Here is an 11,176-nt window from a genome sequence, read left to right as displayed (position 1 = left end):
TGTTTGGCGGGAAATGCAAATGCATTACCGTTTCTACGGAACAAGTCGTCACGTGTTCCAAACCCCAGGGCCAGGAGACTGTGTTCGTCAGACCTCTAACCATTGACCAACCTGGTATGAGAGACTCTGTGAGTGTCGCGGGACACTCTCCAGTATAGCTCAATGGATCGTTGAGGTGCGCAAACCGTCACACCACGGTAAGGTCCAGTCTCTTCGTGACGGAGGCCTCAACTGCTGTCTAGGCTTGGGCAAGAGGACAGTATCTCAGTCCTCGTGCTTCCTTCGGATGGCATGACAGTTATACAATGGAACAGCAATACAGCTTAACTATTTACGGTAACGAAGCATCAGTGTTGAACATTGGTCACGAAAACGTATAAGTTGCTTATTTTGATGTTCGTCTTGAAATGTCATATGACGTACACACTAGTGAGCGGTTTATGCGCTGTGTTCCACACTAAGTGAAAAAGATGGCCGACAGAACACCCTTTGCTGTATAAGTTTGCTCAAAAGAGTCACTGTTTCCAAATAATTTTTCTCGGGAATCGATTGCATGTGCACCAGCAAAATCGAAACATCAGGCATTCTATCCACATGGTGCGTAATTACTTAAATTCCACGTGTTCAACTGCAGTTTTTGCAAGAAGAATGGTGTCGCAAATAGGCCACAACTTTTGGGACTTGCGCTCTTTGCATCAATACCACAATTGATTTGTGTTCGGTCATTCTAAATAAGTAGACTGACAGGCACAACAGCCTCATAATTTGGTTTTTGAAACGAGGCGAACAGTTTTCATTGCGTAAATTCCCAGATTTCTTCGGAATGCATGTGTGTGCACTATCGCACTCGTTGCAGCATTGGTTATTCCCAGCATTAGCCCGTACGCTCTGCAATCGAATGCCAACTCTCCTACCTAACACACCATCTCTGTGTGCAGTAACTCCATTGAAAGGGACCAGCACAGTGGGGAACCTCATATTTGGTCGTGGTTATTGGGAAACTGTTGTGAAGTTTCCAGTAATGATTCTTCCTCCCTCGGGGTTGTCCTATTTGAATGAGCACTAAGAGTGACATGACATCTGTCGCCTGGAAACTTCGTTGATAAGCTGCTTTGCCTTCGCATTCAAGTACCATGACTTGTCAGTCAGATGTGACTGCGAGCCATCGATTAGCCTGAGTCGCGTATTTTAGTTTTTTTCCTAAAGTTTTTTGTTGCGTGCCAGCAAACTATCTGTTGAAGTACTTCATTGGTTTTTCGGGTGATTTTAGATTGAAAATTCGTAGACCAGTGTCGCGACCACAAACGATATGACTTGCGAAGCGCGTGAGGTGAACATCTGCGTATACGTCATGCTTCTGCCGGCTGATATTCAGGTCGATTTCACTGTTTCCTGAAAGTCAGACTTACCGACTTGCGTTGTGTGGTCTCGCGCGATCTACTTTTTTGATCTACGTTGTCATACTATGTGTGGACAGTAATTGTAAGCTCAACGTCAATACTACAGAGGAGTACACGTATGTAAATTACCTTTCTATCAGTCCAAAAGACGCAAGTGGCTACTTTAATCAGCTCACCTCAACTGAGACGCAATCGAGTCTACGTCACCAGGTTGGTGTTCAACTTCGCATGTTAGTGATTTAAACAATAGTCCATCTCTTTGTTAGTTCGGTGTGTTTTGGCCGCACGGAAGCCCGTCCCCTCCCTGATCGTTTAGCTGTAAAACCATTCCGGTGCCTAGCTTCCATTCCACTCGAGTGAGGCTAAGATACTGCCAGGTTGCCCAAGCCTAGACAGAAGGCGTTGGGATGCAAGGGTCTGGTTCTAACCACGGACGTTCTGGTCAAATAATTCGCGCTGCAATCAATGGTCTATCTCGTCCAGCGATTCCATTGCTTGTGTACTTATTTCTGTTTACCTGTCATTCACTGGCAACTCTGACAGCTCCGCCATTAATCTTATATCAATGCGCTTTTATTCTAGCGATTACCGCATCAATGTCAGTGACCCAGTAGGAAAAGTTTTGGGAATTTATCCAGCCGGTCCCTCCATGTCGACTGCAATGGCCCTACTAGTGACTGCACTGCTACTCAAGCTTCTCCTGACGGTATTCACCTTTGGCATCAAAGTTCCAACCGGCCTGTTCATTCCTTCCCTGGCTGTAAGTCAATTTGTACTGATTCCACGCATCATCCTCTTATACGCTTCTTATGAACTTTTTGTCCTCCTCATTACTTACCCCTTGTATTCACATTTTATTTGCTTATCTCTACGGCTACTCGTGGTGCAGTAGATTATACTGTTCAGTCGCATCTTGATTTGCATTTGAAGAACGCTTATTTGCTTTACCTTTTCCAGTGGATAGAGGAAACCTTCGATGATTCGGTAGCAAAGTCTGTTGCTGATTCACATTCACCATACTGAAGTCCTCGACTATATATCCTTCTAGACCGAGTAAAGAGCGCCACTGACGCGTACTACCATTCTGCTTCATTTCCTTGCTGTTTAGTGCCCAGTTCCATTAAGTTCATCTATATCGCTAAGGTATTCATCCAATGGGCGAACCAAATATTGTTGCAGCAACTTTTTTCCACTCATTTTTTCCTTTCAGCTTTAGACTTTCATTGTTTTGTCTGTGTTTCATCCGTTGGCTAGGCTGGTGCCATAATGGGCCGTATGCTAGGCGTCGCCATCGAACAGCTTGTCGTCACCAACGCCAACCATCCGTTCGTCACTAGGATGTGTAAATCTTCTCAACCGTGCATCAACCCCGGTCTGTATGCCATGGTGGGAGCAGCCGCCACTTTGGGTGGCGTGACCCGCATGACCATTTCTTTGGTGGTGGTCATGCTGGAACTGACAGGCGGGTAGGTCACATTTACCTTTGACGTAAACTTACTTTCGCTACTTTGGTGTCCGATCTTTGAACAGTTGCTGTGCATTTGTTTTCAAATGGGTCCAGGAGGATGTCTTCCTCCGATCTGGTCTAAATATTCATGGATCCTTAACTGTCCCGTCTCAGATAACGGGTATTAAAGACTGAAGATCCCGATTTTCCGATCTACTTCTCATGTCTAGTATTAAGTAGACGCTATGAACCTCGGAAAATAATTGTGCATCACCTTCATCGGTCAATTTCGTCAGACGGTTTCCTATGTCAGAAGAAGAGCTGGAAATTTCACAGCGGTTGTTCACCATCGGTTTCAGTGTTGACTCGGCTAGTTTTTTTTCCAATGCGTTCGTCCGTTTGCTTATTTACAGGTTGGTCTGCTCATGCTGACCGTTATAATTTCTACAACAAGTAGCATTTATCGCGCTCATTTTATCTTCCTGTGAAAATCACATGATGACACTCATCTGTGCACTTTCTGTCAAATGAGACCAACGGTTGATTCATACAACACTGACTATTGGGTCAGCTGAATCTACCATGCCAAGGGTGACCGGAAAGATGTGCAGTGCGCACAGTTCTGGTCAGCTTGTGGTCTATTAAGTAGCCTATTGGGAGAGGACTACTTTGGACAGATGTGGCATGATTAGTGAGGAAAAAATTCTAGCACTTGGTTCCTGCTCTTTTTACCTCACTCAATGTCCAAGCGGCTCAACTGCCTGAGGGAACCTGTCAGTTTGGTGAAAGTGATTGGTTTGGAATCGTTCATGCGTCCCGCTGTCGGAAAATCGATTTCCTGTGGTGTAGCCAAATCTTCAGGTAGCCAGAACCCTGCCACATCGTACAGACAGGTTCCCGTATTCGAGAACAGTGGAATCCGTGATCTCGAGCACATATCATAGATTGTCACGGGATTGTGTATTCAGAATGCGCCTCCGGATTTAGGTGTTTATAAGCCTGGATTATTGTTTGACAGTACAGTTTAGAGTAAACCCTGACACCTATCCGTTCAGCCACCGCCACCTGATTTATCAGTCATGGGCTTTCGGTTGGTCAGCCCTTACTCCCTCAGGTTCTTTCTAGCTTAGGGGTAACGTAGATACCCTAAACTTCGCGGAAACTCCGAGCTGCATGTTGCACCGGGATTCTATTGGTACATTTTTTTCTAGAACAGGGAGATCCTATATGTTGCGGATCGTGAAGGCTGACTAGTTAGGGCGACCTTGATCGTATAACCACATAATGTTTAGTGTCTGCGTATGTTTTTAGATTTTCCTATAGGTCTTTACAGCTTGTGCTCTACTTATCCTCAATCATATGCTCGCCCAACCAGGATATAATTTTATCCATGGTAACTGAGATACTGTCAAGCGATCTTTTTTTATCTGGTAGGTTAACGTTAGCTATATATGTTCTATACTATACCATCCTGTCACTCTATTGCTTACCAGTACGATCGTTTCTGATTTTCATCTCTTGATCCTCCCTTAGCTTGTGTCCAAAACATTCCTGTTTTCTTGTGCGACTTCCATGGATCACTCAAAGTCAATGGCGACAAGTTGGCCTCCTTAGCTTAACCAGATTTGGCCGCCGAACTTTTCAGAATGAAAAAGAACTGCTTTCTCGCCATGTGAATCATCCCATTTAGCTGTTTTCTGACCCGAATTTTCGTTCCCCTTTTTTCCGTAAACTCACTGAGGGAAATTATCCTATTTTTTCTCAAATCTGCCTTGTAGTTTAAATTACATCATTCCACTGATGGTAGCAGCCATGGTTAGCAAGTGGACAGGTGATCGGCTCACCAACGGTAGTATCTACGAGGAGCACATTCGTCTAAATGGATATCCGTACTTGTGTGGACATGATGAGCTGGAACATACTTGGATTGCGGCCGACGTCATGCAGCCAAGGTAAGTGAATTTCGGTCGGCTCACGAACTTTCAATTTGTATGGATCTGATGCACAACCTTAATGCTTTTTCATCGATCACTTTTCAACGTTAAACGTCCTGGCATGAAAATATGAATTCCTTCTTTTCACAGTGACCCCGACTCTCCACTTCTTGTCCTCACGCAAGATGGCATGACGGTAAAGGATTTAGAGGCTTTACTTTCTCTGTCGGATGTTAAAGGCTTCCCGGTTGTGGTATCACAACACTCCCTCTACTTGGTGGGTTGGGTAACGCGACGTGATTTGCGTTGGACTCTCGGTAAGTTTCCCTCGCGCTGTATGTTTTCAACGCGGTGAGTTGTAAGGTGTGCCACCCATATTTCACCCGTATTCCTTGCCACCAAAAAAGTAACTTTGTTTCTTGTCATAATACGCAGTCATGGAAGTCCGACTATTTTGTGTAGCTGACCTATGTGCTAGCGCATCAGAGTAGTGTCTAAAGCGCAGCTACTTATTGAATTCTGATTCAGCGTCGCTCTTGTTGATGATTTCCATACACTTCGTTTGATAAACCTACAATCGTGGACTTCATCCTAAGTTTGACACAGATGTGCACTGCCCAGGTGTTTGATGCTCATTTCGTGCCGCCGACCTCTCGGAGATTCAAACTCTCACCCTTCTTAATGAGAGTCTGAGCATCGTTATTCAGCCACGGCTGGATAGCCGCAACTAATAAAACCTAGAGAACGACAAAACGATTCTTCCTGATCCTAAATGGTGTCACTGTATTAGGGATAGGACATATAAGGTAGAGGTGGACATTTGGCAATATCACAGGATCTTCATAGTTGTTCTACACGCGGTTTTTCTTCTTTTGCGCCAGTGGTCTTCCTTAATAATCCTAATTTTCATCATACACTCGTCATTACACTCCCTAGTTAACCTATCACAGCTGGCACAGATCAGTTCTACTGAATTTACATTTGGATCTTTTTGAAATTCTTTTCTGAACAGATCGTGAACGCCAGTTAGATACTAATATCGTGGAAGACTCGCCCGTTTATTTCGTATCCTCAGCTGACATTGCACCGGATGATTCTGATCTTCCCCAACTCAATTTGCACAGCATTGTTGACCTGGTATGTTTGCCCCTTATTTGCCTTGCCATGTCTTCTTACTTCTTCCCATTTCACAACATCCACAGCTAAGCTGACTTAATTTCACCACATATATCCTGTGTTTTTGAAGAGTATTGTCAAAACACTAAGGGTAAATACAAGCGATGGATGTGGAAGGGTTACAGGAGAATATTAAATAAACAGAGAAGCGTCCCATTCGAAGTCATGCCAGCAGTAGTTCCAGTCAAACAAGATGAACGCCAACGTATGCAGGAATGTTTGGGATGAAAACACCCGTATAAAGGCCCACAGCCGAAGAAAGAACAATCAATAGTGAATGCTCTTCAAGGCGTGATAAGCGCTATCACAGTCAAGACTCGTACATCAGGCAAAAGGCCTGGTATGGGAATCACTGGCAAGATTTTACACTCAAACCCCATGTGCCACACAGTCAGTCCACAATGGCAAGCGAAAACATGTCACCTTAAGAAGTCCCAGTCCAATAACACCCTTGCCGGATTGAGGAAAGCAGATCCCTCGATAAGAGATGATCATTGCTTAGTGGACCAAAAGTCGGCATCACACTCGATTGCACGTCGAACTGAGATTATAGCGGGGAAAATATTTATCAGCATCACACTGCTGCTTCTCCACATTCCACACAGTCACTCCGCGCCCATCCGGGACGTCTTTTACCGCTCTGACTTCCTAGTTCTGTTAACAGTCACACGAACCTTTGTGTGTCTAAGTTCCATTGACAAATCGGAAATCTCACTTGACTGCTGTCACCACTTTAGGCTAAAAGCGCGCTTCCTCAAGCCAGCACCATACAACTACTGTCCTTTTCTGCACTGTTTTAACGGTATGTTCTTGTTTTCTTGTCTCTAGTCCCCGACGACTGTAACAGACCAGACACCAATGGATACCGTTTTGGACTATTTCCGTAAATTGGGTCTACGCCAAATTCTAGTAACACACAACGGGTATGTTTGAGCTTTTTTATCTTGCTCTCTGATCTCAAAGGAAGTACCAACTAACAGACTGTTTGACCGCCTAACTTTTTTGGTTTGATTCACCTTTCCGCAGGTTTTAAGGTTGTCCTTTATAAGGAATGTGTGCTCTAAATGATTGATCCGTCCACGCAGTTTTTAGACAGAATGTACGACAAATCATATCATTTGATTCACGGAATTCGGTTGATTCGTGCGTGGTGCAAAATAGTAGCCAAAGCTTGTGGTCCCGGATAACCTAAACCAAGTCTGGTGCATTTTTTATATCCCAAAGTTACATTTGTTCTTAGTAGATGCAGCACTTTGCTGTCACCCGGTGACAATGGGTAGCGAAGTTGACTGCATCACAAGGATTAATCAGAAGTGGTGATATCCTGAGTGGTTACTGAAAACCCTTTGTTGGCCCACGGCCGGTTTCGCCCTTTTTGATTTTCATCACATAGGTGCAGCCCCGAAGCGTCTCTCAACCTTATGTCTTACTTGAACCCGAATTGCAAGTAATTCGCTAAATACACCCATTTACGCACCAATTGGTTTTAACAAGAGGCTCAGTTAGATCCCTCGTCTACCATATTCTTCAAGTGACGTGCTTCGGACAGATCATTCCGTGTTTCCCTCGGGGTGATATTCAATTAGAACGTTGGGTTGATGGAAACACGGAGAATGCGCCCAGTTGATGGGCCGCACGAAGGACAAAACTGACCTTAAGCTGTCCAAGAATCTCCAGCAACCTTGTGAGAATGGTGCATTTCATCCAGACAATGTACTACGATATCTCGAATGTCAGTCCAGATGGAACATGAGGTGACTTGTGTTTGGTCGAACGGTAAACTAGAGCTTCAGCTGTGCTTCTGTTGAGTTAAAACCAAATGCACTTGAAAATGAGTGTATTTCCCGAAACGAGGGATTTTCTTTCATCTTGAACAACTTGGTTTCAGGATATCTCAACATCTGCATACTTTACGAAAGGTCTCCCCACATGGCCTAATGTTTTCCATACACAGAAGGTACAATGTAGCTGCTCTTTTTGCAGCGATCCTTGATGTACATGCTGGTTTCTCTGACTCTGCAGATTTCTTGGTCATCTTGCTGTCGGAATAAATGGGCATGGTTACCCTAGGCCTAATATCGGTGTTGTGCACTGCATCCTTTGGCAGTAGTACCATTTGTCATGACACACATAGTTTCTTCCACAGGGTGTAAATGTGCTTTAGGGGCTCGATTACGCTGTCCCCAAGGCTTCAAGATGTGATTGCATCTACTGTACCTGCAGCAGACTCTCCTTTGCCGGACCGCTTAGTTTCTTTAAATATGTGCATGTGTTCCACAACAGCTCAGTCCGTCGATTGGGTGACTGTTCCATCATTGTTGCCTATCCCTGGATAGCATCCTTGGTTTTTTTAGCAACTCTCCATCGTAGACTTACCACCGGTTCGGATCACGTAAAGGATGCATTAATTGTCCTCAGCTATACAGTGTTCATATATTGATTTGTCTTGAAATGTTTTTCTTTTTCACTACAGTCGTTTGCTGGGTATCCTGACGAAAAAGGACGTCCTTCGACACTTTCTTCGTTATTCCCGTGTAATTTAATCGTCTCAGTCATTCATACTGATTTCATATAACTTGAGTTCTTCATATTCTTCCATGTTTTCATCTACTCTGATCATATATGTCCGTCCGTTCTTCATCCGAATTTTCACCGTATTTCTTTTTTTTCATCTGCCGTGTGGTTTGGTGTACAACTGAGTGTTGTTTAAACTTTAACAAAGCGATGCTGTCGAATCCCATATTTCATTTTTTTTTGCACATTCTTTGTAGTTGTCTCTGAGAGCCTCAACTTCTAATCACCTTGTTCTACTGCTCAACCGCACCTACTGGCTACTTCCATACCGGCATTCACTGAACACACCACAGGATGATGTCAACCAGGCAGTTACACCAAGTCCAACAGGCTTGCCTAAAAAACCGTCCCGTTAGAGAATCCTATAGCCACTAAGTCATGAACGTGGAGATGATTCTACAATTGAACATTTCAACAAGTCGGAACATTATCTGCCAAGCGTTCTTGATAGTATTTTGGCTATTTTATAGGTCCTAGGGATAGGGTGCAAAGACGATGTAAGAACTATAATAGTTCTGAGATGACGTCAAAGTATCGCCTCCCCCTGGATATAGCAATTTGACAAAGAACTAAAACATCAACTTCAGATGGAGAATTTCCACTGATTCACCCCGTTGTGCAGACGCTGACGTGTAGTAACTTGGCGACTTGTCGGGTATTCATCAACGTCCTTTTCAGAGGTCGCTAGTATTGGCTGCTTGTTATACGCCTTAAATTGTCACCAGCTTGGACTGTGGGTGGATAAATTGCAATCATCATTGGATGTCCAGGTCTACAGCGGCGTTTGTATGGCTATCCTGTTAACTGCAGCTGTTTCATACAGCGTTGCACTTTACCTTGAACAGCACGGCTTGTACCAAACTCCTGACAAAACGATCCTTTTGTTAGTTTCACGCACGACGGATTTTACGTTGACATGCTGACAAGCTTCGAGATGTTTTTGGCAGGCACTTAAAGCTTGGGGTTTTGGACAAGCAAGATTGTGTCACCAAATTATTATTACCGCATTTTTGGATATGCCTAGTTTTTGGCGTCCTCGGTCTTTAGGTGCTGCGCGTCACTCAAGTGGAATTCCTCAAACGTTGGTCGTATTCAACAACGCCCTATGCACCCAAGGTGACCGGCGGCCATTCATACTTCGTGTGCTTTGTGCCCAAATTAGACCCTACATCAAGTATGCCTCCGATGATCTGGAATCCCTGAATGTGGGTTAAAATTTCCAGTTATGACGATTTTTTTAGAAACAAATGGGGAGTATTCGTTGAGAAGTCTTTTTTAATTGCGCTTATCGTCAACTGGTGCATGAACAACTAGAATGAAAAAACAAAGTGGTTGGCTCTAACCGGTGTGAGTTTTTGCAGGAGCGGACGGTTAGGCGGCTGTTCAGTCGAATAAGGAGACCAAACCTGGAAGTGGGGATCCAGGGTAGTGCCAGCTCGAGCACTTTTTCACCTACAAGATTCCCTGAGGTTTGCAGTCGGCGAAGCTTAGACGGCAGAGGTTGCTCAAGCTTAAACGTTCTAACGGGGTGAAGACAATATCCAGTTGGACAAACACTGAAACCGTGGCTGTTGTCCAATATCGTGTACGCGGTCGCATTTGGCGCGGGTTGGCTCTCCTTTTGTTCCCGGCAATTTGTTTATAGTATTCCAGTTACTTTTATGGACTGCAAGCATTAAACATTGATTCCGAAACGAATGCGAAGTTGTAACTTTCGGATTCTTTGACAGAGAAATTTCACAGACTCAGTTCACGTACAAATGACTGGCTCGGTGCTCGCCTCCAAGTGTAGAAGGCCAGAGATCGTCACTTAAAACGCCTGGATTCGATACCATAAATCCAAGTGACTTCTTCTTTCTTGGAATCTGGAAATGCACAAATGTATTTAACTAAAAAATATGCAGGTGGATTGCACTGAGCATGAACATTGACCGCCAATTACGAAACATCACATCTGATCAGTGTGATAGCCATTCCCAGCTGTGTTTTGCATTTTAAATAATTGGCCATGCAAGACCGGCGTAGACTTAACCCATTACATGAGTTTGCATATTTTTGCAGCTCTACCATTTAGTTATCTGGCTTGTTGTATTGCTTCGCCTCCTCTATTCAATTCTATCATATTACTTTCTCGGAGTTTTTGGTGTGAACTGGTATGAACTGTGCATCCTACTAAATACAGATTCACCGCCCTTTTGTCTTCGCATCTACAGCTGATTGGGGCACAAATTTACTACTTCCGGATTGCCAGTAGCCTGAGGAATATCAGCGTTATGAACCTCATGTAGTGTTCATAGAGGCAGCTCTTTATCGCACCCCTGTCTCACAAGCTGCCCGTATCGGATTGCTTCTATCCAGAAATCATAATGGCAGCTGAGTTCTTCAGCCCTTGTAATAGACACATTTCCTTGAGCGAATCTGGTTATCCTGGTCGCTTACGTGCAGCAGCACCACTCTAAAGCTTCATTATGCCAAGTGAAATCCATTATGGCTTGCCTAAATATATTTCCTCATTCTTAGACGGTACATTAAATAAACTAATAACAAAAATTCTCTGTCTAGAGCGCATAGATACACCCCTATGTATGTGTATTCAAAGACATTTATAAACTACTTCTCTGAAACACCGTTAATTACAGATTCAC

At 44.0% G+C, this 11,176-nt stretch overlaps 2 protein-coding genes across 2 annotated transcripts in view; one reads left to right on the top strand and one right to left on the bottom strand.

Annotated features, from left to right (window-relative positions):
- The window catches only part of T265_04066 (hypothetical protein), a gene marked incomplete at both ends in the record, with an annotated part of 38,659 nt that extends 29,770 nt beyond the window's left edge, over positions 1-8,889 (top strand). Inside the window, 7 exons of the mRNA XM_009168701.1 lie at positions 1,983-2,160; positions 2,655-2,866; positions 4,626-4,799; positions 4,932-5,098; positions 5,794-5,918; positions 6,786-6,880; positions 8,431-8,889. Coding sequence (XP_009166965.1) covers positions 1,983-2,160; positions 2,655-2,866; positions 4,626-4,799; positions 4,932-5,098; positions 5,794-5,918; positions 6,786-6,880; positions 8,431-8,500 — 1,021 coding nt within the window. The remainder of the gene's footprint in view (positions 1-1,982; positions 2,161-2,654; positions 2,867-4,625; positions 4,800-4,931; positions 5,099-5,793; positions 5,919-6,785; positions 6,881-8,430) is intronic.
- On the bottom strand, positions 3,581-3,784 carry T265_04065 (hypothetical protein; the record flags this gene model as incomplete). Its single annotated transcript, XM_009168700.1, has 1 exon — positions 3,581-3,784. One exon carries the CDS (start codon positions 3,782-3,784, stop codon positions 3,581-3,583), a length of 204 nt encoding a protein of 67 aa, XP_009166964.1.
- Positions 8,890-11,176: the final 2,287 nt, after the last annotated feature.

Source organism: Opisthorchis viverrini (genome assembly GCF_000715545.1).
Source record: "Opisthorchis viverrini unplaced genomic scaffold opera_v5_63, whole genome shotgun sequence".
In the NCBI taxonomy this organism is placed as follows: Eukaryota; Metazoa; Platyhelminthes; class Trematoda; order Opisthorchiida; family Opisthorchiidae; genus Opisthorchis; species Opisthorchis viverrini.
The sequence above is the reverse complement of the archived record's forward strand: the minus strand, read 5'-3'. Positions and strand labels throughout refer to the sequence as shown.